At 57.9% G+C, this 27,924-nt stretch overlaps 1 protein-coding gene across 1 annotated transcript; it reads right to left on the bottom strand.

The window, feature by feature from the left end:
• Positions 1-108: 108 nt before the first annotated feature.
• Positions 109-27,924, bottom strand: LOC144954060 (histone-lysine N-methyltransferase SMYD1-like; the record flags this gene model as incomplete). The annotated part of the gene is given in 8 exon segments (XM_078884636.1): positions 109-267; positions 1,134-1,302; positions 8,578-8,741; positions 10,104-10,196; positions 11,554-11,749; positions 18,741-18,871; positions 27,692-27,802; positions 27,804-27,924. Coding segments are annotated over 8 exon segments (1,141 nt in total), but the record flags the coding sequence as incomplete, so codon positions are not given.

Genomic DNA, 27,924 nt, shown 5'->3' with positions numbered 1-27,924 from the left:
GAGTGAGCGAGTGGGTGAGCGATTGGGTGGGTGGGTGAGTGCGTGAGCGGGTGATCGAGCGAGCGAGCGAGCGGACGAGCGAGCGAGCCGGTGCCTGAGCGACCACTGCCATCACTTGTGCCGCAAGTCGACGTGTGAGCCGGCCGTGTCTGGCTCGGCCATGAGCCGCATGGAGGAGCCCTGCAGGGCAGCCTCGCGGAGCCTCTCGTAGGCGAACTCGTTCTCGCGGAAGAGACGCAGCTCCATCTCGGTCTGGACACGGAGGCCCTGTGGGACCCAGCAGGTGGGGGGGTGGAGGTGGGGGGGTGGAGGGGGTGGGGGTGGAGGTGGGGGTGGAGGTGGAGGAGGAGGGGGTGTTAAACTCACTCACCATACACTCATTCACTCAGTCACACACCCAATCACTCACTCACCCGCTCACTCACTCACTCACCCACACACCTACCCACCCACTCACTCACCCACTCACCCACTCACCTACCCACCCACTCACTCACCCACTCACACACCCACTCACTCACTCGCCCACTCACTCACTCGCCCACTCAGCCACTCACTCACTCGCCCACTCACCCACTCACTAACCCACCCACTCACCCACCCACCCACCCACCCACCCACTCACCCACCCACCCACTCACCCACCCACTCAAACAATCACCCACCCACTCGAACACTCACCCACCCACTCAAACACTCACCCACCCACTCACCCACCCACCCACTCACTCACCCACCCACCCACTCACCTACCCACCCACTCGCTCACCCACCCACCCACCATCTCACCCACCCACCCACCCACTCACTCAAACACTCACCCACCCACTCAAACACTCACCCACCCACCCACTCACCCACCAACCCACCCACTCACTCACTCACCCACCCACTCACCCACCAACCCACCCACCCACCCACTCACCCACTCACCCACCCACCCACTCACCTACCCACCCACCCACTCACCCACCCACTCACCCACCCACTCACCCACCCACCCACTCACCTACTCACCCACTCACCCACTCACCCACCCATCCACTCACCCACTCACCCACCCACCCACCCACTCACCCACTCACCCACCCACCCACCCACTCACCCACTCACCCACCCACCCATCCACCCACCTCCAGGTCTTTGGTGATAGGGTGTAGGGGTCCGTGAGTGACCATCAGGATGCCCAGGGCTCGACACACGTGTGCGTGGGCCTTCTCGATGAGGCCTGCGTGCCAGTGAGTGACCCCGGCACGCATCACCATCATACCCAGCTGGGCGTTGTTGGGGTGGTAGATCTTCCTGTGGAGTCGGGGGTGAGTGGGGGAGGTGGGTGGGTGAGTGAGTGGGTGAGTGGGTGAGTGAGTGGGTGGATGGGTGGGTGGGTGGGTGAGTGGGTGGGTGGGTGGGTGAGTGAGTGAGTGGGTGGGTGGGTGATTGAGTGGATGGGTGGGTGGGTGAGTGGGTGGGTGGGTGAGTGGGTGGGTGGGTGAGTGAGTGGGTGGGTGGGTGAGTGAGTGGGTGGGTGGGTGAGTGAGTGGGTGGGTGGGTGAGTGGGTGGGTGGGTGAGTGAGTGAGTGGGTGGGTGGGTGGGTGGGGGAGTGAGTGGATGGGTGAGTGAGTAGGTGATTGAGTGGATGGGTGGGTGGGTGAGTGGGTGGGTGGGTGAGTGGGTGGGTGGGTGAGTGGTTGGGTGGGTGGGTGAGTGGGTGGGTGGGTGAGTGGGTGGGTGGGTGAGTGGGTGGGTGGGTGCGTGGGTGAGTTGGTGGGTGAGTGGGTGTGTGAGTGGGTGGGTGGTTGAGTGGGTGGGTGTGTGGGTGGGTGAGTGGGTGGGTGGGTGAGTGGGTGGATGGGTGGGTGGATGGGTGGGTGGATGGGTGGGTGAGTGGGTGGGTGGGTGGGTGAGTGAGTGGGTGAGTGGGTAGGTAGATGATTGAGTGGGTGGATGGGTGGGTGGGTGAGTGGGTGGGTGGGTGGGTGGGTGAGTGGGTGGGTGGGTGGGTGAGTGGGTGGGTGGGTGGGTGAGTGGGTGGGTGGGTGGGTGAGTGGGTGGGTGGGTGGGTGAGTGGGTGGGTGGGTGGGTGAGTGGGTGGGTGGGTGAGTGGGTGGGTGGGTGAGTGGTTGGGTGGGTGGGTGAGTGGGTGGGTGGGTGAGTGGTTGGGTGGGTGGGTGAGTGGGTGGGTGGGTGAGTGGGTGGGTGGGTGGGTGCGTGGGTGAGTTGGTGGGTGAGTGGGTGTGTGAGTGGGTGGGTGGTTGAGTGGGTGGGTGTGTGGGTGGGTGGGTGAGTGGGTGGGTGGGTGGGTGAGTGGGTGGATGGGTGGGTGGATGGGTGGGTGGATGGGTGGGTGGATGGGTGGGTGGATGGGTGGGTGAGTGGGTGGGTGGGTGAGTGAGTGAGTGGGTGAGTGGGTAGGTAGATGATTGAGTGGGTGGATGGGTGGGTGGGTGAGTGGGTGGGTGGGTGGGTGGGTGGGTGAGTGGGTGGGTGGGTGAGTGGGTGGGTGGGTGGGTGGGTGGGTGAGTGGGTGGGTGGGTGGGTGAGTGGGTGGGTGGGTGGGTGGGTGAGTGAGTGAGTGAGTGAGTGAGTGAGTGAGTGGGTGGGTGGGTGGGTGGGTGGGTGGGTGGGTGGGTGGGTGAGTGAGTGAGTGGGTGGGTGGGTGGGTGGGTGAGTGGGTGGGTGGGTGAGTGGGTGGGTGGGTGGATGGGTGAGTGGGTGAGTGAGTGAGTGGGTGGGTGAGTGAGTGGGTGAGTGGGTGGGTGAGTCGGTGAGTGGGTGGGTGAGTGGGTGGGTGAGTGGGTGAGTTGGTGGGTGAGTGGGTGAGTGGGTGGGTGAGTGGGTGGGTAAGTTGGTGGGTGGGTGGGTGAGTGAGTGGGTGGGTGGGTGAGTGAGTGGGTGGGTGGGTGGGGGAGTGAGTGGATGGGTGAGTGAGTAGGTGATCGAGTAGATGGGTGGGTGGGTGAGTGGGTGGGTGGGTGAGTGGGTGGGTGGGTGAGTGAGTCAGTGATTGAGTGGGTGGATGGGTGGATGGGTGGGTGAGTGGGTGGGTAGGTGAGTGGGTGGGTGGGTAGGTGAGTGGGTGGGTGGGTGGGTGGGTGAGTGGGTGGGTGAGTGGGTGGGTGGGTGAGTGGGTGGGTTGGTGGGTGAGTGGGTGGGTGAGTGGGTGGGTAGGTGATTGAGTGGGTGGGTGGGTGAGTGAGTGGGTGAATGAGGAGGTGATTGAGTGGATGGGTGGGTGAGTGAGTGGGTGGGTGGGTGGGTGAGTAGGTGATTGAGTGGGTGGATGGGTGGGTGATGGGTGGGTGGGTTGGATAGTGGGTGAGTGGGTGGGTGGGTGGGTGAGTGGGTGAGTGGGTGGGTGGGTGAGTGGGTGGGTGGGGGAGTGAGTAGGTCATTGAGTGGATGGGTGGGTGGGTGGGTGAGTGGGTGAGTGGGTGGGTGGGTGAGTGAGTGGGTGGGTGGGTGGGTGGGTGAGTGGGTGGGAGGGTGAGTGGGTGGGTGGGTGCGTGGGTGAGTTGGTGGGTGAGTGGGTGTGTGAGTGGGTGGGTGGTTGAGTGGGTGGGTGGGTGGGTGAGTGAGTGAGGTGAGTGAGTGAGTGAGTGAGTGAGTGGGTGGGTGGGTGGGTGAGTGGGTGGGTGAGTGGGTGGGTGGGTGAGTGGGTGGGTGAGGTGGGTGGGTGGGTGAGTGGGTGGGTGGGTGAGTGGGTGAATGGGTGGGTAAGTGGGTGGGTGGGTGGGTGGGTGGGTGGGTGGGTGAGTGAGTGGGTGAGTGGGTGAGTGGGTGGGTAGATGATTGAGTGGGTGGATGGGTGGGTGGGTGAGCGGGTGGGTGGGTCGGTGAGCGGGTGGGTGGGTGGGTGAGTGGGTGGGTGGGTGGGTGGGTGAGTGGGTGGGTGGGTGGGTGGGTGGGTGAGTGAGTGAGTGGGTGGGTGGGTGGGTGAGTGAGTGAGTGGGTGGGTGGATGGGTGAGTGGGTGGGTGAGTGAGTGGGTGGGTGAGTGAGTGGGTGAGTGGGTGGGTGAGTGGGTGGGTGAGTAGGTGAGTGGGTGGGTGAGTGGGTGGGTGAGTGGGTGAGTGGGTGGGTGAGTTGGTGAGTGGGTGGGTGAGTGGGTGGGTGAGTGGGTGGGTGGGTGGGTGGGTGAGTGAGTGGGTGGGTGGGTGGGGGAGTGAGTGGATGGGTGAGTGAGTAGGTGATTGAGTAGATGGGTGGGTGGGTGAGTGGGTGGGTGGGTGGGTGAGTGAGTTGGTGATTGAGTGGGTGGATGGGTGGGTGAGTGGGTGGGTGGGTGGGTGAGTGGGTGGGTGGGTGAGTGGGTGGGTAGGTGAGTGGGTGGGTGGGTAGGTGAGTGGGTGGGTGGGTGAGTGGGTGGGTGGGTGAGTGGGTGGGTGAGTGGGAGGGTGGGTGGGTGAGTGGGTGGGTGGGTGAGTGGTTGGGTGAGTGGGTGGGTAGGTGATTGAGTGGGTGGATGGGTGAATGAGTGAGTGGGTGAGTGGGTGGGTGGGTGGGTGAGTGAAGTGAGTGAGTGGGTGGGTGGGTGGGTGGGTGAGTGGGTGGGTGAGTGGGTGGGTGGGTGAGTGGGTGGGTGAGTGGGTGGGTGGGTGAGTGGGTGGGTGGGTGAGTGGGTGAATGGGTGGGTAAGTGGGTGGGTGGGTGGGTGGGTGAGTGAGTGGGTGAGTGGGTGAGTGGGTGGGTAGATGATTGAGTGGGTGGATGGGTGGGTGGGTGAGCGGGTGGGTGGGTGGGTGAGCGGGTGGGTGGGTGGGTGAGCGGGGTGGGTGGGTGGGTGGGTGGGTGAGTGGGTGGGTGGGTGGGTGGGTGGGTGGGTGAGTGAGTGAGTGAGTGAGTGAGTGGGTGGGTGAGTGGGTGGGTGGATGGGTGAGTGGGTGGGTGAGTGAGTGGGTGGGTGAGTGAGTGGGTGAGTGGGTGGGTGAGTGGGTGGGTGAGTAGGTGAGTGGGTGAGTGGGTGGGTGGGTGGGTGAGTGGGTGGGTGAGTGGGTGGGTGGGTGAGTGAGTGGGTGGGTGGGGGAGTGAGTGGATGGGTGAGTGAGTAGGTGATTGAGTAGATGGGTGGGTGGGTGAGTGGGTGGGTGGGTGGGTGAGTGAGTCGGTGATTGAGTGGGTGGGTGGTGTGGTGGGTGGGTGAGTGGGTGGGTGGGTGGGTGGGTGAGTGGTGGGTGGGTGAGTGGGTGGGTGGGTAGGTGAGTGGGTGGGTGGGTGAGTGGGTGGGTGGTGGTGGGTGGGTGTGGTGGGTGGTGGGAGTGGTGGGTGGAGTGGGTGGGTGAGTGGAGGGTGGGTGGTGAGTGGGTGGGTGGTGGGTGAGTGGTTGGTGAGTGGGTGGGTAGGTGATTGAGTGGGTGGATGGGTGAATGAGTGAGTGGGTGAGTGGGTGGGTGGGTGAGTGGGTGGGTAGGTGAGTGGGTGGGTGGGTAGGTGAGTGGGTGAGTGGGTGCGTGGGTGAGTGAGTAGGTGATTGAGTGGATGGGTGGGGTGAGTGAGTGAGTGGGTGGATGATTGAGTGGGTGGATGGGTGGGTGGGTGAGTGGGTAAGTGGGTGGGTGAGTGGGTGGGTGAGTGGGTGGGTGAGTGAGGAGGTGATTGAGTGGATGGGTGGGTGAGTGAGTGAGTGAGTGGGTGGGTGGGTGAGTGGGTGGGTGAGTGGGTGGGTGGGTGGGTGAGTGGGTGGGTGAGTGGGTGGGTGAGTGGGTGGGTGGGTGAGTGGGTGGGTGGGTGAGTGGGTGAATGGGTGGGTAAGTGGGTGGGTGGGTGGGTGGGTGAGTGGGTGGGTGGGTGGGTGGGTGAGTGAGTGGGTGAGTGGGTGAGTGGGTGGGTAGATGATTGAGTGGGTGGATGGGTGGGTGGGTGAGCGGGTGGGTGGGTGGGTGAGCGGGTGGGTGGGTGGGTGAGTGGGTGGGGTGGGTGGGTGGGTGAGTGGGTGGGTGGGTGGGTGAGTGAGTGAGTGAGTGAGTGGGTGGGTGGGTGGGTGAGTGAGTGGGTGGGTGGATGGGTGAGTGGGTGGGTGAGTGAGTGGGTGGGTGAGTGAGTGGGTGAGTGGGTGGGTGAGTAGGTGAGTGGGTGGGTGAGTGGGTGGGTGAGTGGGTGAGTGGGTGGGTGAGTGGGTGAGTGGGTGGGTGAGTGGGTGGGTGAGTGGGTGGGTGGGTGGGTGAGTGAGTGGGTGGGTGGGTGGGTGGGGGAGTGAGTGGATGGGTGAGTGAGTAGGTGATTGAGTAGATGGGTGGGTGGGTGAGTGGGTGGGTGGGTGGGTGAGTGAGTCGGTGATTGAGTGGGTGGATGGGTGGGTGAGTGGGTGGGTGGGTGGGTGAGTGGGTGGGTGAGTGGGTGGGTGAGTGGGTGGGTGGGTGAGTGGGTGGGTGGGTGAGTGGGTGAATGGGTGGGTAAGTGGGTGGGTGGGTGGGTGGGTGAGTGGGTGGGTGGGTGGGTGGGTGAGTGAGTGGGTGAGTGGGTGAGTGGGTGGGTAGATGATTGAGTGGGTGGATGGGTGGGTGGGTGAGCGGGTGGGTGGGTGGGTGAGTGGGTGGGTGGGTGGGTGGGTGGGTGAGTGGGTGGGTGGGTGGGTGGGTGAGTGAGTGAGTGAGTGAGTGGGTGGGTGGGTGGGTGAGTGAGTGGGTGGGTGGATGGGTGAGTGGGTGGGTGAGTGAGTGGGTGGGGTGAGTGAGTGGGTGAGTGGGTGGGTGAGTAGGTGAGTGGGTGGGTGAGTGGGTGGGTGAGTGGGTGAGTGGGTGGGTGAGTGGGTGAGTGGGTGGGTGAGTGGGTGGGTGAGTGGGTGGGTGGGTGGGTGAGAGTGAGTGGGTGGGTGGGTGGGGGAGTGAGTGGATGGGTGAGTGAGTAGGTGATTGAGTAGATGGGTGGGTGGGTGAGTGGGTGGGTGGGTGGGTGAGTGAGTCGGTGATTGAGTGGGTGGATGGGTGGGTGAGTGGGTGGGTGGTGGGTGGGTGGGTGGGGGTGGGTGGGTGAGTGGGTGGTGGTGGGTGGGTGAGTGGGTGGGTGGGTGAGTGGGTGGGTAGGTGAGTGGGTGGGTGGGTAGGTGAGTGGGTGGGTGGGTGAGTGGGTGGGTGGGTGAGTGGGTGGGTGGGTGAGTGGGTGGGGTGAGTGGGAGGGTGGGTGAGTGGGTGGGTGGGTGGGTGAGTGGTTGGGTGAGTGGGTGGGTAGGTGATTGAGTGGGTGGATGGGTGAATGAGTGAGTGGGTGATGTGGGTGGGTGGGTGAGTGGGTGGGTAGGTGAGTGGGTGGGTGGGTAGGTGAGTGGGTGAGTGGGTGCGTGGGTGAGTGAGTAGGTGATTGAGTGGATGGGTGGGTGAGTGAGTGAGTGGGTGGATGATTGAGTGGGTGGATGGGTGGGTGGGTGAGTGGTGGGTGGGTGGGTGAGTGGGTGGGTGAGTGGGTGGGTGAGTGAGGAGGTGATTGAGTGGATGGGTGGGTGAGTGAGTGAGTGAGTGGGTGGGTGGGTGAGTGGGTGGGTGGGTGGGTGAGTGGGTGGGTGGGTGAGTGAGTCGGTGATTGTGTGGGTGGTTGGGTGGGTGGATGGGTGGGTGGGTGGGTGAGTGGGTGGCTGGGTGAGTGGGTGAACTAATGAGCGAGTGGGTGAGCGAGCGGGTGAGTGAGTAGGTGAGCGAGTGAGTGGGTGAGTGAGCAGGTGAGTGAGTGGGTGAGTGAGTAGGTGAGTGGGTGAGTGAGTAGGTGAGCAAGCGGGTGAGTGGGCGAGCTAGTGGGTGAGCGAGTGAGCGAGCGAGTGGGCGACTCACTCGAACGCGTCCACAGTGCGCCGTGCGAAGGTAAGTGAGTGAGTGGGTGAGTGGGTAAACGAGTGAGTGGGTGGTTGAGCGGGTGGGTGGGTGAGTGGGTGAGTGAGTAGGTGAGCGAGTGAGTGGGCGAGCGGATGGGTGAGTAGGAGAGCTAGCGGGCGGGTGACTGGGTGAGTGAGCGAGCAGGTGAACGGGTGAGTGAGTGAGTAGGTGAGTGGGTGAGTGAGTGAGTAGATGAGTGGGTGAGCGAGTGAGTAGATGAGTGGGTGAGTGAGTGAGTGAGCGAGCAGGTGAGCGGGTGAGTGAGTGAGTAGGTGGGTGAGTGAGTGAGTGAGTAGATGAGTGGGTGAGCGAGTGAGTAGATGAGTGGGTGAGTGAGTAGGAGAGTGAGCGGGTGGGTGAGTGAGTGGGTGAGTGAGTAGATGAGTGGTTGAGTGGGTGAGTGAGTGAGTAGGTGAGTAGGAGAGCAAGCAGGTGAGTGGGTGAGCTAGTGGGTGAGTGAGTGGGTGAGTGAGTAGGAGAGCGAGCGGGTGAGTGGGTGGGTGAGCTAGTGAAGGAGTGAGTGAGTGAGTGGGTGAGTGGGTGGGTGAGTGGGTGGGTGAGTGAGTAGGTGATTGAGTGGATGGGTGGGTGGGTGAGCGGGTGGGTGGGTGGGTGGGTGAGCGGGTGGGTGGGTGGGTGGATGGGTGGGTGGATGGGTGAGTGGGTGAACTAATGAGCTAGTGGGTGAGCGAGTAGGTGAGCGAGTGAGTGAGCGAGTGAGTGGGTGAGCGAGCGAGCGGGCGAGCGAGTGGGCGAGCGAGCGAGTGGGGCGACTCACTCTAACGCGTCCACCGTGCGCTGTGCGAAGGTTGCTGCTTCGTCGAAGGACTGCAGATAGTCGAGCACATCGGCAACGAGCCTCACCATCCTCACCAAGCTCACGTGACACTCACCAAACACCGACTCCTGCTTCGACAGGCACTGCCGACACAGCTTGAGCACCTGGGAGCGGGTAGGGGGCATGGGGGGTCTTTTAGACTCAGTCATCCACTCAGTCACCCGCTCAGTCACCCACTCAGTCACCCACTCAGTCACCCGCTCAGTCACCTACTCAGTCACCCACTCAGTCACCGACTCAGTCACCCACCCACCCACCCACTCACCCACCCACCCACCCACCCACTCACCCACCCACTCACTCACCCACCCACCCACCCCCACTCACCCACTCACCCACTCACCCACTCACCCACCCACCCACTCACCCACCCACCCACTCACCCACTCACCCACTCACCCACTCACCCACCCACTCACTCACCCACCCACTCACCCACCCACCCACTCACCCACTCACCCACCCACCCACCCACCCACTCACCCACTCACCCACCCACCCACTCACTCACCCACTCACTCACCCACTCACCCACCCACCCACTCACTCACCCACTCACTCACCCACCCACTCACCCACTCACCCACCCACCCACCCACCCACTCACTCACTCACCCACTCACTCACCCACTCACCCACCCACCCACCCACCCACCCACCCACTCACTCACCCACTCACTCACCCACCCACCCACTCACTCACTCACCCCACTCACCCACCCACTCACCCACCCACCCACCCACCCACTCACTCACTCACCCACTCACTCACCCACTCACTCACCCACTCACCCACCCACCCACCCACCCACTCACTCACCCACTCACTCACCCACCCACCCACTCACTCACCCACCCGCTCACCCACCCACTCACCCACTCACTCACCCATCCACCCACTCACTCACCCACCCACCCACCCACCCACTCACTCACCAACTCACTCACTCACTCACCCACTCACCCACCCACCCACTCACTCACTCATCCACTGACCCACTCACTCACCCACTCACCCACTCACTCACCCACCCACCCACCCACTCACTCACCCATCCACCCACCCACTCCCCCACCCACTCACCCCCCCACTTCCCCACTCACCCACTCACTCACCCACTCACCCACCCACTCACCCACTCACCCACCCACTCACCCACCCCCCCACCCACCCACCCACTCACTCACCCACTCACTCACTCACCCACCCACCCACTCAACCACCCACCCACTCAACCACCCACTCACCCACTCACCCACCCACCCATTCACCCACCCACTCAACCACCCACCCACTCACCCACTCACCCACTCACCCACTCACCCACTCACCCACCCACTCACTCACTCACCCATTCACCCCCCCACTCACCCCCCCACTCACCCACCCACTCACCCACCCACCCACCCACTCACCCACCCACCCACTCACCCACCCACTCACCCCCCACCCCCCACCCACTCACGTCCACCCAGAGGTTCCTCCTCTTGAGCTCGTCCACCTTCTCGTGAGTCTCCCTCGTCAGCTCCTCCACCTGGCGCACCGCCTCGGCCGACGGCTGTGGAAGGCAAAGACAAAGGTCCCCCGTGTAGCCTCGGGGCAAGTGCTGCCATCGATTCGAAGCTTTTGGTGACACCGCGGGAATTATGACTCTGTGGTTAAGGGGCCGCCATAAATGACGTCACGCACCTAGTGGGGTGGGTGGTGGGTGGTCAGATGTTTGTGACGATGTGTGACGTGGGGGGGTGGGAGGTTTGAGAGAAATGTGACGTCACATCAAAATGTGCAATTTTAAATGAATATAGACAAACACGTTCTACTGAATTAAATAGACCACCACCATCACAACCACCAACACTATCACAACCCCCACCAACATCACCACCACCATCTCCCCATCACCATCTCTCTCCCCATCACCATCTCTCTCCCCATCACCCCATCACCATCTCTCCCCCCATCACCCCATCACCATCTCTCTCCCCATCACCATCTCTCTCCCCATCACCCCATCACCATCTCTCCCCATCACCCCATCACCATCTCTCTCCCCATCACCCCATCACCATATCTCCCCCCATCACCCCATCACCATCTCTCTCCCCATCACCCCATCACCATCTCTCCCCCCATCACCATCTCTCTCCCCATCACCCCATCACCATCTCTCTCTCCCCATCACCATCTCTCTCCCCATCACCCCATCACCCCATCACCATCTCTCTCTCCCCATCACCATCTCTCTCCCCATCACCCCATCACTCCATCACCATCTCTCTCTCCCCATCACCCCATCACCATCTCTCTCTCCCCATCACCATCTCTCTCCCCATCACCCCATCACTCCATCACCATCTCTCTCCCCATCACCCCATCTTTCTCTCCCCATCACCATCTCTCACCGCCTCATCCCCACTCATCCTGAGCCCCGCCATGAGCTCGTCCTTGACCCCCTCCCGGCAGTGCTCGCACGAGCATCTCTCTCCCCATCTCTCCATCACTCCATCACCATCTCTCTCCCCATCACCCCATCAACATCTCTCTCCCCATCACCATCTCTCACCGCCTCATCCCCGCTCATCCTGAGCCCCGCCATGAGCTCGTCCTTGACCCCCTCCCGGCAGTGCTCGCACGAGCATCTCTCTCCCCATCACCATCTCTCTCCCCATCACCCCATCACCATCTCTCTCCCCATCACCCCATCACCATCTCTCCCCCCATCACCCCATCACCATCTCTCTCTCCCCATCACCATCTCTCACCCCCTCGTCCCCGATCATCCTGAGCCCCGCCATGAGCTCGTCCTTGACCCCTGCTCTGCAGTGCTCGCACGAGCATCTCTCTCCCCATCATCATCTCTCTCCCCATCACCCCATCACCCCATCAACATCTCTCTCCCCATCACCATCTCTCACCGCCTCGTCCCCGATCATCCTGAGCCCCGCCATGAGCTCGTCCTTGACCCCCTCCCGGCAGTGCTCGCACGAGCACTCGAAGTGATACTGCTCCATCAGCTGCTGCCTGCGCACGGCGCTGGGACTCATGAAGTCCACGTAGCTGACCGTGAGTTCGCAGCCAGCGGGGACCTTCTGGAGGGCGCGGATCTCCATCCTGGATCGCACGCACACAGACACACGCACAGACACACACGCACACAGACACACACACAGACACACACGCACACAGACACACACACAGGCACACACACAGACACACACACACACAGACACACACACAGACACACACAGACACACACACACAGACACACACACAGACACATACACAGACACACACACACAGACACGCGCACAGAGACACAGACACACACACAGACACACAGGTGGTGTAGGTGAGAGGTGGTGGTGGTGGAGGTGGTGATGGTGGTGAAAGGTGATGCTGGTGAAAGGTGATGGTGGTGGTGCAGGTGATGGTGGTGGTGGTGGTGATGGTGGTGGTGGAGATGGTGGTGAAAGGTGGTGGTGGTGAGAGGTGGTGTTGGTGATGATGGAGGTGGTGGAGGTGATGATGGAGGTGGTGGAGGTGATGATGGAGGTGGTGGAGGTGGTGGTGGTGGAGGTGATGATGGTGGTGGTGGTGGTGATGATGGTGGTGGTGAAGGTGATGATGGAGGTGGTGGAGGTGGAGGTGATGATGGTGGTGGAGGTGATGATGATGATGGTGGTGGTGGTGATGGTGGAGGTGGTGGTGAAGGTGATGATGGTGGTGGAGGTGATGATGGAGGTGGTGGAGGTGATGATGGTGGTGGTGGAGGTGATGATGGTGGTGGAGGTGATGATGATGGTGGTGGAGGTGATGATGGAGGTGGTGGAGGTGATGATGGTGGTGGAGGTGATGATGATGGTGGTGGAGGTGATGATGATGGTGGTGGAGGTGATGATGGAGGTGGTGGAGGTGGAGGTGATGATGGCGGTGGTGGTGATGGTGGAGGTGGTGGAGGTGGAGGTGATGATGGTGATGGTGGTGATGGTGGAGGTGGTGGTGAAAGTGATGATGATGGTGGTGGTGGTGATGATGATGGTGGTGGTGGTGATGGTGGAGGTGGTGGTGAAGGTGATGATGGTGGTGGAGGTGATGATGATGATGGTGATGGTGGTGATGGTGGAGGTGGTGGTGAAGGTGATGATGGTGGTGGAGGTGATGATGATGATGGTGGTAGAGGAGTAGGAGGAGGCTAAACACGATACTTGATTAGAATTTTAACAAATACAAATCCCACTCAGAAAGCTTCTTGGTTAGGCCTCAGTAAGAGGGTTGCCACCTCTACTGGTTTTTCCAGGACGTTTCCATTGTGAGTGGGTGGGTGAGTGTGTGAGTGGGTGGGTGGGTGAGTTAGTCGGTAAGTTAATGAATGAGTGTGTGGGGGAGTGGGTGGGTGAGTGGGTGGATGAGTGATTGAGTTGGTGGGTGAGTGAGTTGGTGGGTGAGTGAGTGGGTGATTTGGTGGATGAGTAATTGAGTTGGTGGGTGAATGAGTGGGTGAGTGGGTGGATGAGTGAGTGGGTGAGTTGGTGGGTGAGTAGGTGGATGAGTGAGTGAGTGAGTTGGTGGATGAGTGAGTGAGTGGGGGAGTGGGTGGGTGAGTGAGTGGGTGAGTGGGGGAATGGGTGGGTGAGTGATTGAGTTGGTAAGTGAGTTGGTGGATGAGTGAGTGAGTGAGTGGGGGAGTGGGTGAGTGGGTGGGTGAGTGGGTGGATGAGTGGGTGGATGAGTGATTGAGTCGGTGAGTGATTCAGTTGGTGGGTGAGTGAGTGGGTGAGTCGGTGGGTGAGTGGGGGAGTGGGTGAGTGGGTGGGTGAGTGATTGAGTTGGTGAGTGAGTTGGTGGATGAGTGAGTGGGTGAGTGAGTGAGTGAGTGATTGGGTGAGTGGGGGAGTGGGTGAGTGGGTAGGTGAGTAGGTGGGTGAGTGATTGAGTGGGTGGGTTGGTGAGTGATTGAGTGGGTGGGTTGGTGAGTGGGTGAGTGATTGAGTGGGTGAGTGAGAGAGTGAGTTACACACCACTCTTGTTGCAAACCACTCTAGTTACACACCACCACCCTCTTCACCCCCCCCCCCCCCCCCCCGAAAAAGAGGTCTGAAGACAGAGTCATTCAGACGCTGTCTTCTCGACAGACCTGTTCTTCACCTGAGGACGTCTGCTTGCGTTGTGGCCGAAACGTCGTGAGATTTATTTAATTATGTTTTATTTTTATTATTTTATTTTATTATTTCCATTCTACGTGACTTTACCGAAAGAACCAAGAAGGTAAATCCCTGCAGTCACGAAAGCTTCAAATCGAAATTGTATAGTGTAGTCTATAGTAGGTTATAGTGTAATGTATAGTGTAGTGTATAGTGTAGTGTATAGTAGTTGTATAGTGTAGTGTATAAAAGTGTATAGTGTAGTTTATAGTAGTGTATAGTGTAGTGTATAGTGTAGTCTATAGTAGTGTATAGTATAGTCTATAGTAGTGTTTAGTGTAGTGTATAGTGTAGTGTATAGTAGTGTATAGTGTAGTCTATAGTAGTGTATAGTAGTGTAGTGTATAGTGTGGTCTATAGTAGTGTATAGTGTAGTCTATAGTAGTGTATAGTGTAGTGTATAGTAGTGTTTAGTGTAGTCTATAGTAGTTGTATAGTGTAGTCTATAGTAGTGTATTGTGTAGTGTATAGTGTAGTCTATAGTAGTGTATAGTGTAGTGTATAGTAGTGTATAGTAGTGTATAGTGTAGTGTATAGTGTAGTGTATAGTGTAGTGTATAGTAGTGTATAGTGTAGTGTATAGTGTAGTCTATCGTAGTGTATAGTGTAGTGTATATTAGTGTATAGTGTAGTGTATAGTAGTGTATAGTGTAGTGTATAGTAGTGTATAGTGTAGTGTATAGTGTAGTCTATAGTAGTGTATAGTGTAGTGTATAGTAGTGTATAGTGTAGTCTATAGTAGTGTATAGTGTAGTCTATAGTAGTTGTATAGTGTATTCTATAGTAGTGTATAGTAGTGTATAGTGTAGTGTATAGTGTAGTCTATAGTAGTGTATAGTAATGTATAATGTATTGTATAGTGTATAGTAGTTTATAGTGTAGTGTATTGTGTAGTGTACAGTGTAGTCTATAGTAGTGTATAGTGTAGTCTATAGTAGTGTATAGTGTAGTGTATAGTGTATAATAGTGTATAGTGTCGTGTATAGTGCAATCTATAGTAGTGTATAGTGTAGTCTATAGTAGTGTATAGGATGACCAATAGGGTCTGAATTGGTCTGTAATAAGGTCACTGACAAGCGGCTTGACAGGGTTGCGGCCATCCCATATCGATCCGCAAGGTGGCAGGCGATCGATTGCAAAAGGCGGCCATTTTTTATTCTCCACCCCACCCCCACGCACCCCATTGGCCAAGAGCCGCCTCACGTGACCACCCCCCCACCCACCCCAAGGGGGGGGGGGGGGAGCCCTCGCGCGTCTCCATTGGCCGAGTAGCGCCACACGTGACCATCCCCCCCACCCACCCCACAGGGGGGGGGAGGAGTGAGGGCTTTCACGCATCCCCATTGGTCGAAAGGCACCCCACGTGACCACTCCCCCCACCCACCCCACAGGGGGGGGGGAGGAGTGAGGGCTTTCACGCATCCCCATTGGCCGAGGGGCACCCCACGTGACCCCCCGGGCCACGCCCCCACCCACCTCGGTGCAGGAGTGATGCTCCCCATGGCCGCCACATGGCTGTGTGGTGGGGAGGGGGAGGAAGCGAAGGGCGCGTGGTGGTGGTGGTGGGTGGTTGTGGTGGTGGTGGAGGTGGGGGGGGGTGAGGGGGTGGTGGGGGTGGGGTGGTGGTGGAGGTGGGGGGGGGGGGTGGTGGTGGTTGTGGTGGTGGTGGGTGGTTGTGGTTGTGGTGGAGGTAGGGGGATGAGGGGGGTGAGGGGGTGGTGGTTGTGGTTGTTGTAGTGGTGGTTGTGGTGGTGGTGGTGGTGGTGAGGGTGGTGGTGGTGGAGGTGGGGGGATGAGGGGGGGTGAGGGGGGTGGTGGGTGGTGTTGTGGTGAGGGTGGTGGTGGTTGTGAGGGTGGTGGAGGTGGTGGTGGTGGGGGTGGTGAGGGTGGTGGTGGTGAGTGGTGGGTGGAGGTGGTGGGTGGAGGTGGTGGTGGGGGTGGTGGTTGTGGGTGGTGAGGGTGGTGGAGGTGGGGGGGGGGTGAGGGGGTGGTGGGTGTGGGTGGTGGTGGGTGGGGGTGGTGGTGGTGGTGGGGGTGGGGGTGGTGGTGAGGGTGGTGGTGGTGGGTGGAGGTGGTGGGTGGTGGTTGTGGTAGTTGTGGGTGGTGGTGGTGGGGGTGGAGGTGGGGGGGGTGAGGGGGGTGGTGGTTGTGGGTGGTGGTGGTGGTGGTGAGGGTGGTAGCAGGTGGTGGTGGTGGGTGGGGGTGAGGGTGATTGTGGTGGGTGGAGGTTGGGGTGGGGGGTGGTGGTTGTGGTGGTGGTGGGTGGTGGTGGTAGCAGGTGGTGGTGGTGGGAGGTGGTTGTGGTGGGTGGTGGTAGTATGTGGTGGTGATGGTGGTGGTAGTAGGTGGTGGAGGGTGGTGGTGGTTGTGGTGGTGGTTGTGGTGGTGGGAGGTGGTGGTGAGGGTGGGTGGTTGTGATGGTGGGTGGTTGTGGTGGTGGGTGGTGGTTGGTAGTGGTGGGTGGTGGGTGGTGGTGGGAGGTGGTGGTGCGTCAAGTTACACAGCGACGTGGAGTGGAACCCCACTCGTGAAACTCCTAAACCCCCTTAACCCCGAAAATCCATTAACCCCAACCCCCTAACGACCCCCTTAAACCCTCTACCCCTACAGAGCCTCTTAAACCGACCCAACACCCACCAGACCCCCTTAAATCCCAACCCCGGCAACGTAACACAGATGTGGTCATGGTGCCACTCGCTCGCTCACTCAGCCACTCACTCAGTCACACACTCAGCCACTCACTCAGTCACTCACCCACTCACTCAGCCACTCACTCAGCCACTCACTCAGTCACTCACTCAGCCAGCCACTCAGCCACTCACTCAGCCATTCACTCGCTCACTCAGCCACTCACTCAGCCACTCACTCAGCCAGCCACTCAGCCACTCACCCACTCACTCAGCCACTCACCCACTCACTCAGTCACACACTCAGCCACTCATTCAGCCACTCACTCAGCCACTTACTCAGCCACTCAGCCACTCACTCAGCCACTCAGCCGCTTACTTAGCCACTCACTCAGCCAGCCACTCACTCAGCCACTTAGCCACTCGCTCACTCACTCAGCCACTCACTCAGCCACTCACTCAGCCACTCACCCACCCACTCACCCACTCAACCAACTCGTTCACCAATTCACTACCCACCTAACTCATCCAATAATTCACCCCACTCATTAACCCACTCATTAACCCACTCACCCATTCACTCAATCACCAACGCAATCACCAACTCAATCACCGACTCAACCCCCTAGACCCAGTCTCTCCAGACCGCGAGTCTCCAGATCGCGAGTCTCCCGGTCTCGCTGGTGTCCTCTGGCGGTAGTCCGAGTGAAACCCAGTGAGTTCCAGTGACTTCCAGTGAATGTGAGTGAGTCCGAGTGAGTCCGAGCGAGGGCCAGTGAGTCTGTCTGAGCGAGTGAGTCTGTCTGAGCAAGTGAGTCCGAGCCAGTGAGTGAGTCCGAGGGAGTGAGTCTGAGCGAGTGAGTCTGAGTGAGTCCGAGCGAGGGCCAGTGAGTCTGTCTGAGCGAGTGAGTCTGTCTGAGCAAGTGAGTCCGAGCCAGTGAGTGAGTCCGAGGGAGTGAGTCCGAGCGAGTGAGTCCGAGTGAGTCCGAGCGAGGGCCAGTGAGTCTGTCTGAGCGAGTGAGTCTGTCTGAGCAAGTGAGTCCGAGCCTGTGAGTGAGTCCGAGGGAGTGAGTCTGAGCGAGTGAGTCCGAGTGAGTCCGAGCGAGGGCCAGTGAGTCTGTCTGAGCGAGTGAGTCTGTCTGAGCAAGTGAGTCCGAGCCAGTGAGTGAGTCCGAGGGAGTGAGTCTGAGCGAGTGAGTCCGAGTGAGTCCGAGCGAGGGCCAGTGAGTCTGTCTGAGCGAGTGAGTCTGTCTGAGCAAGTGAGTCCGAGCCAGTGAGTGAGTCCGAGGGAGTGAGTCTGAGCGAGTGAGTCCGAGTGAGTCCGAGCGAGGGCCAGTGAGTCTGTCTGAGCGAGTGAGTCTGTCTGAGCAAGTGAGTCCGAGCCTGTGAGTGAGTCCGAGGGAGTGAGTCCGAGCGAGTGAGTCCGAGTGAGTCCGAGCGAGGGCCAGTGAGTCTGTCTGAGCGAGTGAGTCTGTCTGAGCAAGTGAGTCCGAGCCTGTGAGTGAGTCCGAGGGAGTGAGTCCGAGCGAGTGAGTCCGAGTGAACGAGTGAGTCCAAGCTAGTGAGCCCGAGCGAGCGAGCGAGCGAGCGAGTGACTTCCGAGCGAGTGATTCCAAGCGAGCGAGTCCGAACAAGCCAGTTTGAGCGAGCCAGTGAGTCCGAGTGGGCAAATCGAAGTGCGTGAGTCCGAGTGAGCGAGTGAGTCCGAGCGAGTGATTCCGAGCCAGTGAGTGAGTCCGAGTGAGTGAGTCCGAGCGAGTGATTCCGAGCCAGTGAGTGAGTCCGAGTGAGTGAGTCCGAGCGAGTGATTCCGAGCCAGTGAGTGAGTCCGAGTGAGTGAGTCCGAGCGAGTGATTCCGAGCCAGTGAGTGAGTCCGAGTGAGTGAGTCCGAGCGAGTGATTCCGAGCCAGTGAGTGAGTCCGAGTGAGTCCGAGGACTCTCACCTGCCCGCGTTGAACACGGCCGTGCAGTTGGACCAGCAGTCGTGGTTGAGTGAGTCCGAGCTAGTCAGTCCGAGTGAGCGATTCTGAGTGAGCGATTCTGAGCGAGTGAGTGAGTCAGTCCGAGTGAGCGATTCTGAGCGAGCGAGTGAGTCAGTCCGAGTGAGTGAGTCCGAGCCAGTGAGTCAGTCCGAGTGAGTGAGTCCGCGTGAACGAGCGAGTCCAAGCTAGTGATCCCGAGTGAGCGGGTGATTTCTGAGCGAGTGATTCCAAGCGAGCGAGTGAGTCCGAGTGCGTGAGTCCGAGCCAGTGAGTGAGTCCGAGGGCCCTCACCTGCCCGCGTTGAACACGGCCGTGCAGTTGGACCAGCAGTCGTGGTTGAGGAGGCAGACATTGGCGAAGAGACCCACGCCGGCGGGCGCCATGCCCCCATCGTCGCTCAGTGTGAAGCAGTTGCAGCCAATCTGTGCGGTACGGGGGGGGGGCAGAGACTCAGGGGGATGCAGCGGGATAGAGACTCAGGGTCTAGTAGAGACTCAGGGTCTAGTAGAGACTCAGGATGTAGAGACTCAGGGTGTAGTAGAGACTCGGGGTCTAGTAGTGACTCAGGGTGTAGTAGAGACTCAGGGTGTAGTAGAGACTCAGGGTCTAGTAGTGACTCAGGGTCTAGTAGAGACTCAGGGTCTAGTAGTGACTCAGGGTCTAGTAGAGACTCAGGGTCTAGTAGTGACTCAGGGTCTAGTAGAGACTCAGGGTCTAGTAGTGACTCAGGGTCTAGTAGAGACTCAGGGTCTAATAGTGACTCGGGGTGTAGTAGAGACTCAGGGTCTAGTAGAGACTCAGGGTCTAGTAGAGACTCAGGGTCTAGTAGTGACTCGGGGTGTAGTAGAGACTCAGGGTCTGTAGAGACTCGGGGTGTAGTAGAGACTCAGGGTCTAGTAGTGACTCGGGGTGTAGTAGAGACTCAGGGTCTAGTAGAGACTCGGGGTGTAGTAGAGACTCAGGGTCTAGTAGAGACTCAGGGTCTAGTAGAGACTCAGGATGTAGAGACTCAGGGTGTAGTAGAGACTCAGGGTCTGTAGAGACTCGGGGTGTAGTAGAGACTCAGGGTCTGTAGAGACTCGGGGTGTAGTAGAGACTCAGGGTCTAGTAGAGACTCAGGGTCTAGTAGAGACTCAGGATGTAGAGACTCAGGGTGTAGTAGAGACTCGGGGTCTAGTAGTGACTCAGGGTGTAGTAGAGACTCAGGGTGTAGTAGAGACTCAGGGTCTAGTAGTGACTCAGGGTCTAGTAGAGACTCAGGGTCTAGTAGTGACTCAGGGTCTAGTAGAGACTCAGGGTCTAATAGTGACTCGGGGTCTAGTAGAGACTCGGGGTGTAGAGACTCAGGGTCTAGTAGAGACTCAGGGTCTAGTAGAGACTCGGGGTCTAGTAGAGACTCAGGGTCTAGTAGAGACTCAGGGTCTAGTAGAGACTCAGGGTCTAGTAGAGACTCAGGGTGTAGTAGAGACTCGGGGTCTAGAAGAGACTCGGGGTCTAGTAGAGACTCGGGGTCTAGTAGAGACTCGGGGTCTAGTAGAGACTCAGGGTCTAGTAGAGACTCAGGGTCTAGTAGAGACTCAGGGTCTAGTAGAGACTCAGGGTGTAGTAGAGACTCGGGGTCTAGTAGAGACTCGGGGTCTAGTAGAGACTCGGGGTCTAGTAGAGACTCGGGGTCTAGTAGAGACTCAGGGTGTAGTAGAGACTCGGGGTGTGGTAGAGACTCAGGGTGTAGTTGAGACTGGGGGTCTAGTAGAGACTCAGGGTCTAGTAGAGACTCAGGGTGTAGTAGAGACTCAGGGTCTAGTAGAGACTCAGGGTGTAGTAGAGACTCAGGGTCTAGTAGTGACTCAGGGTCTAGTAGAGACTCAGGGTCTAGTAGAGACTCGGGGTGTAGAGACTCAGGGTCTAGTAGAGACTCGGGGTGTAGAGACTCGGGGTCTAGTAGAGACTCAGGGTCTGTAGAGACTCGGGGTCTAGTAGAGACTCGGGGTCTAGTAGAGACTCGGGGTGTAGAGACTCGGGGTCTAGTAGAGACTCAGGGTCTAGTAGAGACTCGGGGTCTAGTAGAGACTCAGGGTCTAGTAGAGACTCAGGGTCTAGTAGAGACTCAGGGTCTAGTAGAGACTCGGGGTCTAGTAGAGACTCGGGGTCTAGTAGAGACTCGGGGTCTAGTAGAGACTCGGGGTCTAGTAGAGACTCAGGGTCTAGTAGAGACTCAGGGTCTAGTAGAGACTCAGGGTCTAGTAGAGACTCAGGGTGTAGTAGAGACTCGGGGTCTAGTAGAGACTCGGGGTCTAGTAGAGACTCGGGGTCTAGTAGAGACTCGGGGTCTAGTAGAGACTCGGGGTCTAGTAGAGACTCAGGGTGTAGTAGAGACTCGGGGTGTGGTAGAGACTCAGGGTGTAGTTGAGACTGGGGGTCTAGTAGAGACTCAGGGTCTAGTAGAGACTCAGGGTGTAGTAGAGACTCAGGGTCTAGTAGAGACTCAGGGTGTAGTAGAGACTCAGGGTCTAGTAGAGACTCAGGGTGTAGTAGAGACTCAGGGTCTAGTAGAGACTCAGGGTGTAGTAGAGACTCAGGGTCTAGTAGAAACTCAGGGTCTAGTAGAGACTCGGGGTGTAGTAGAGACTCAGGGTCTAGTAGAGACTCAGGGTCTAGTAGAGACTCAGGGTGTAGTAGAGACTCGGGGTCTAGTAGAGACTCGGGGTCTAGTAGAGACTCGGGGTCTAGTAGAGACTCGGGGTCTAGTAGAGACTCAGGGTCTAGTAGAGACTCAGGGTCTAGTAGAGACTCAGGGTGTAGTAGAGACTCGGGGTCTAGTAGAGACTCGGGGTCTAGTAGAGACTCGGGGTCTAGTAGAGACTCGGGGTCTAGTAGAGACTCGGGGTCTAGTAGAGACTCAGGGTCTAGTAGAGACTCAGGGTCTAGTAGAGACTCAGGGTGTAGTAGAGACTCGGGGTGTAGTAGAGACTCGGGGTCTAGTAGAGACTCGGGGTCTAGTAGAGACTCGGGGTCTAGTAGAGACTCGGGGTCTAGTAGAGACTCAGGGTCTAGTAGAGACTCAGGGTCTAGTAGAGACTCAGGGTCTAGTAGAGACTCAGGGTGTAGTAGAGACTCGGGGTCTAGTAGAGACTCGGGGTCTAGTAGAGACTCGGGGTCTAGTAGAGACTCGGGGTCTAGTAGAGACTCAGGGTGTAGTAGAGACTCGGGGTGTGGTAGAGACTCAGGGTGTAGTTGAGACTGGGGGTCTAGTAGAGACTCAGGGTCTAGTAGAGACTCAGGGTGTAGTAGAGACTCAGGGTCTAGTAGAGACTCAGGGTGTAGTAGAGACTCAGGGTCTAGTAGTGACTCAGGGTCTAGTAGAGACTCAGGGTCTAGTAGAGACTCGGGGTGTAGAGACTCAGGGTCTAGTAGAGACTCGGGGTGTAGAGACTCGGGGTCTAGTAGAGACTCAGGGTCTGTAGAGACTCGGGGTCTAGTAGAGACTCGGGGTCTAGTAGAGACTCGGGGTGTAGAGACTCGGGGTCTAGTAGAGACTCAGGGTCTAGTAGAGACTCGGGGTCTAGTAGAGACTCAGGGTCTAGTAGAGACTCAGGGTCTAGTAGAGACTCAGGGTCTAGTAGAGACTCGGGGTCTAGTAGAGACTCGGGGTCTAGTAGAGACTCGGGGTCTAGTAGAGACTCGGGGTCTAGTAGAGACTCAGGGTCTAGTAGAGACTCAGGGTCTAGTAGAGACTCAGGGTCTAGTAGAGACTCAGGGTGTAGTAGAGACTCGGGGTCTAGTAGAGACTCGGGGTCTAGTAGAGACTCGGGGTCTAGTAGAGACTCGGGGTCTAGTAGAGACTCGGGGTCTAGTAGAGACTCAGGGTGTAGTAGAGACTCGGGGTGTGGTAGAGACTCAGGGTGTAGTTGAGACTGGGGGTCTAGTAGAGACTCAGGGTCTAGTAGAGACTCAGGGTGTAGTAGAGACTCAGGGTCTAGTAGAGACTCAGGGTGTAGTAGAGACTCAGGGTCTAGTAGAGACTCAGGGTGTAGTAGAGACTCAGGGTCTAGTAGAGACTCAGGGTGTAGTAGAGACTCAGGGTCTAGTAGAAACTCAGGGTCTAGTAGAGACTCGGGGTGTAGTAGAGACTCAGGGTCTAGTAGAGACTCAGGGTCTAGTAGAGACTCAGGGTGTAGTAGAGACTCGGGGTCTAGTAGAGACTCGGGGTCTAGTAGAGACTCGGGGTCTAGTAGAGACTCGGGGTCTAGTAGAGACTCAGGGTCTAGTAGAGACTCAGGGTCTAGTAGAGACTCAGGGTGTAGTAGAGACTCGGGGTCTAGTAGAGACTCGGGGTCTAGTAGAGACTCGGGGTCTAGTAGAGACTCGGGGTCTAGTAGAGACTCGGGGTCTAGTAGAGACTCAGGGTGTAGTAGAGACTCGGGGTGTGGTAGAGACTCAGGGTGTAGTTGAGACTGGGGGTCTAGTAGAGACTCAGGGTCTAGTAGAGACTCAGGGTGTAGTAGAGACTCAGGGTCTAGTAGAGACTCAGGGTGTAGTAGAGACTCAGGGTCTAGTAGAGACTCAGGGTGTAGTAGAGACTCAGGGTCTAGTAGAGACTCAGGGTGTAGTAGAGACTCAGGGTCTAGTAGAAACTCAGGGTCTAGTAGAGACTCGGGGTGTAGTAGAGACTCAGGGTCTAGTAGAGACTCAGGGTCTAGTAGAGACTCAGGGTCTAGTAGAGACTCAGGGTCTAGTAGAGACTCAGGGTCTAGTAGAGACTCAGGGTCTAGTAGAGACTCAGGGTGTAGTAGAGACTCGGGGTCTAGTAGAGACTGAGGGTGTAGTAGAGACTCAGGGTCTAGTAGAGACTCAGGGTCTAGTAGAGACTCGGGGTGTAGTAGAGACTCAGGGTCTAGTAGAGACTCAGGGTCTAGTAGAGACTCAGGGTCTAGTAGAGACTCAGGGTCTAGTAGAGACTCGGGGTGTAGTAGAGACTCAGGGTGTAGTAGAGACTCAGGGTCTAGTAGAGACTCGGGGTGTGGTAGAGACTCAGGGTGTAGTTGAGACTGGGGGTCTAGTAGAGACTCAGGGTCTAGTAGAGACTCAGGGTGTAGTAGAGACTCAGGGTCTAGTAGAGACTCAGGGTGTAGTAGAGACTCAGGGTCTAGTAGAGACTGAGGGTGTAGTAGAGACTCAGGGTCTAGTAGAGACTCAGGGTCTAGTAGAGACTCGGGGTGTAGTAGAGACTCAGGGTCTAGTAGAGACTCAGGGTCTAGTAGAGACTCAGGGTCTAGTAGAGACTCAGGGTCTAGTAGAGACTCGGGGTGTAGTAGAGACTCAGGGTGTAGTAGAGACTCAGGGTCTAGTAGAGACTCAGGGTCTAGTAGAGACTCGGGGTGTAGTAGAGACTCAGGGTGTAGTAGAGACTCAGGGTCTAGTAGAGACTCAGGGTGTAGTAGAGACTCGGGGTGTAGTAGAGACTCGGGGTGTAGAGACTCAGGGTGTAGTAGAGACTCAGGGTCTAGTAGAGACTCAGGGTGTAGTAGAGACTCAGGGTCTAGTAGAGACTCAGGGTCTAGTAGAGACTCAGGGTGTAGTAGAGACTCAGGGTGTAGTAGAGACTCAGGGTCTAGTAGAGACTCGGGGTCTAGTAGAGACTCGGGGTCTAGTAGAGACTCAGGGTGTAGTAGAGACTCAGGGTCTAGTAGAGACTCGGGGTCTTGTAGAGACTCGGGGTCTAGTAGAGACTCAGGGTGTAGTAGAGACTCAGGGTGTAGTAGAGACTCAGGGTCTAGTAGAGACTCGGGGTCTAGTAGAGACTCAGGGTGTAGTAGAGACTCAGGGTGTAGTAGAGACTCAGGGTGTAGTAGAGACTCGGGGTCTAGTAGAGACTCGGGGTCTAGTAGAGACTCGGGGTCTAGTAGAGACTCGGGGTCTAGTAGAGACTCGGGGTCTAGTAGAGACTCAGGGTCTAGTAGAGACTCAGGGTCTAGTAGAGACTCAGGGTCTAGTAGAGACTCAGGGTGTAGTAGAGACTCGGGGTCTAGTAGAGACTCGGGGTCTAGTAGAGACTCGGGGTCTAGTAGAGACTCGGGGTCTAGTAGAGACTCGGGGTCTAGTAGAGACTCAGGGTGTAGTAGAGACTCGGGGTGTGGTAGAGACTCAGGGTGTAGTTGAGACTGGGGGTCTAGTAGAGACTCAGGGTCTAGTAGAGACTCAGGGTGTAGTAGAGACTCAGGGTCTAGTAGAGACTCAGGGTGTAGTAGAGACTCAGGGTCTAGTAGTGACTCAGGGTCTAGTAGAGACTCAGGGTCTAGTAGAGACTCGGGGTGTAGAGACTCAGGGTCTAGTAGAGACTCAGGGTCTGTAGAGACTCGGGGTCTAGTAGAGACTCGGGGTCTAGTAGAGACTCGGGGTGTAGAGACTCGGGGTCTAGTAGAGACTCAGGGTCTAGTAGAGACTCGGGGTCTAGTAGAGACTCAGGGTCTAGTAGAGACTCAGGGTCTAGTAGAGACTCAGGGTCTAGTAGAGACTCGGGGTCTAGTAGAGACTCGGGGTCTAGTAGAGACTCGGGGTCTAGTAGAGACTCGGGGTCTAGTAGAGACTCAGGGTCTAGTAGAGACTCAGGGTCTAGTAGAGACTCAGGGTCTAGTAGAGACTCAGGGTGTAGTAGAGACTCGGGGTCTAGTAGAGACTCGGGGTCTAGTAGAGACTCGGGGTCTAGTAGAGACTCGGGGTCTAGTAGAGACTCAGGGTGTAGTAGAGACTCGGGGTGTGGTAGAGACTCAGGGTGTAGTTGAGACTGGGGGTCTAGTAGAGACTCAGGGTCTAGTAGAGACTCAGGGTGTAGTAGAGACTCAGGGTCTAGTAGAGACTCAGGGTGTAGTAGAGACTCAGGGTCTAGTAGAGACTCAGGGTGTAGTAGAGACTCAGGGTCTAGTAGAGACTCAGGGTGTAGTAGAGACTCAGGGTCTAGTAGAAACTCAGGGTCTAGTAGAGACTCGGGGTGTAGTAGAGACTCAGGGTCTAGTAGAGACTCAGGGTCTAGTAGAGACTCAGGGTGTAGTAGAGACTCGGGGTCTAGTAGAGACTCGGGGTCTAGTAGAGACTCGGGGTCTAGTAGAGACTCGGGGTCTAGTAGAGACTCAGGGTCTAGTAGAGACTCAGGGTCTAGTAGAGACTCAGGGTGTAGTAGAGACTCGGGGTCTAGTAGAGACTCGGGGTCTAGTAGAGACTCGGGGTCTAGTAGAGACTCGGGGTCTAGTAGAGACTCAGGGTGTAGTAGAGACTCGGGGTGTGGTAGAGACTCAGGGTGTAGTTGAGACTGGGGGTCTAGTAGAGACTCAGGGTCTAGTAGAGACTCAGGGTGTAGTAGAAACTCAGGGTCTAGTAGAGACTCAGGGTGTAGTAGAGACTCAGGGTCTAGTAGAGACTCAGGGTGTAGTAGAGACTCAGGGTCTAGTAGAGACTCAGGGTGTAGTAGAGACTCAGGGTCTAGTAGAAACTCAGGGTCTAGTAGAGACTCGGGGTGTAGTAGAGACTCAGGGTCTAGTAGAGACTCAGGGTCTAGTAGAGACTCAGGGTCTAGTAGAGACTCAGGGTCTAGTAGAGACTCAGGGTCTAGTAGAGACTCAGGGTCTAGTAGAGACTCAGGGTGTAGTAGAGACTCGGGGTCTAGTAGAGACTGAGGGTGTAGTAGAGACTCAGGGTCTAGTAGAGACTCAGGGTCTAGTAGAGACTCGGGGTGTAGTAGAGACTCAGGGTCTAGTAGAGACTCAGGGTCTAGTAGAGACTCAGGGTCTAGTAGAGACTCAGGGTCTAGTAGAGACTCGGGGTGTAGTAGAGACTCAGGGTGTAGTAGAGACTCAGGGTCTAGTAGAGACTCGGGGTGTGGTAGAGACTCAGGGTGTAGTTGAGACTGGGGGTCTAGTAGAGACTCAGGGTCTAGTAGAGACTCAGGGTGTAGTAGAGACTCAGGGTCTAGTAGAGACTCAGGGTGTAGTAGAGACTCAGGGTCTAGTAGAGACTGAGGGTGTAGTAGAGACTCAGGGTCTAGTAGAGACTCAGGGTCTAGTAGAGACTCGGGGTGTAGTAGAGACTCAGGGTCTAGTAGAGACTCAGGGTCTAGTAGAGACTCAGGGTCTAGTAGAGACTCAGGGTCTAGTAGAGACTCGGGGTGTAGTAGAGACTCAGGGTGTAGTAGAGGACTCAGGGTCTAGTAGAGACTCAGGGTCTAGTAGAGACTCGGGGTGTAGTAGGAGACTCGGGGTGTAGTAGAGACTCGGGGTGTAGAGACTCAGGGTGTAGTAGAGACTCAGGGTCTAGTAGAGACTCAGGGTGTAGTAGAGACTCAGGGTCTAGTAGAGACTCAGGGTCTAGTAGAGACTCAGGGTGTAGTAGAGACTCAGGGTGTAGTAGAGACTCAGGGTCTAGTAGAGACTCGGGGTCTAGTAGAGACTCGGGGTCTAGTAGAGACTCAGGGTGTAGTAGAGACTCAGGGTCTAGTAGAGACTCAGGGTCTTGTAGAGACTCGGGGTCTAGTAGAGACTCAGGGTGTAGTAGAGACTCAGGGTGTAGTAGAGACTCAGGGTCTAGTAGAGACTCGGGGTCTAGTAGAGACTCAGGGTGTAGTAGAGACTCAGGGTGTAGTAGAGACTCAGGGTGTAGTAGAGACTCGGGGTCTAGTAGAGACTCAGGGTGTAGTAGAGACTCAGGGTGTAGTAGAGACTCAGGGTCTAGTAGAGACTCGGGGTCTAGTAGAGACTCGGGGAGACAGATTCAGGATCTAGGGACTCACCACCACCGCCACCACCACCACCTACACCACCACCCCCCCCCACCACCACCACCACCACCACCACCCCCCCCCCCACCACCACCACCACCACCTCCACCACCACCACCTCAACCACCACCACCACCCCCCCCACCACCTCCACCTCCACCACCACCACCACCACCCCCCCCCCCACCACCACCACCACCACCCCCCCACCACCACCACCACCACCCCCCCCCACCACCACCACCACCACCCCCCCACCACCACCACCACCCACCACCACCCCCACCACCTCCACCACCACCACCACCACCACCACCACCCCCCCACCACCACCACCACCACCACCCCCCCACCACCACCACCACCACCCCCCCACCACCACCACCACCACCACCACCCCCACCACCTCCACCACCACCACCACCACCACCCCACCACCACCACCTCAACCACCTCCACGTACCAAGACACTCACCATTGCCAGCACATGTGTGAAGAGTTGGACGTCACCACCACCGTCACCACCACCACCACTGGCACCAGCAGTCCAGTAGTGTCCCAGGGTGTTGACGTCTTCCTGCAGTTGGTTCCCGCTCCTCCGCCCCGAGCGCCCCCACGTGGTCCTGCAGCTCTGCGATGGAGACCAGGTCGTCGTGGGGACTGGAGCGGCCATCCTTGTGCCAACGCCACAGGATGCGGGCAGCCAGT

Source organism: Lampetra fluviatilis, unplaced genomic scaffold, assembly GCF_964198595.1.
Source record: "Lampetra fluviatilis unplaced genomic scaffold, kcLamFluv1.1 SCAFFOLD_596, whole genome shotgun sequence".
In the NCBI taxonomy this organism is placed as follows: Eukaryota; Metazoa; Chordata; class Hyperoartia; order Petromyzontiformes; family Petromyzontidae; genus Lampetra; species Lampetra fluviatilis.
This window is presented reverse-complemented; position numbering and strand designations above follow the sequence as displayed.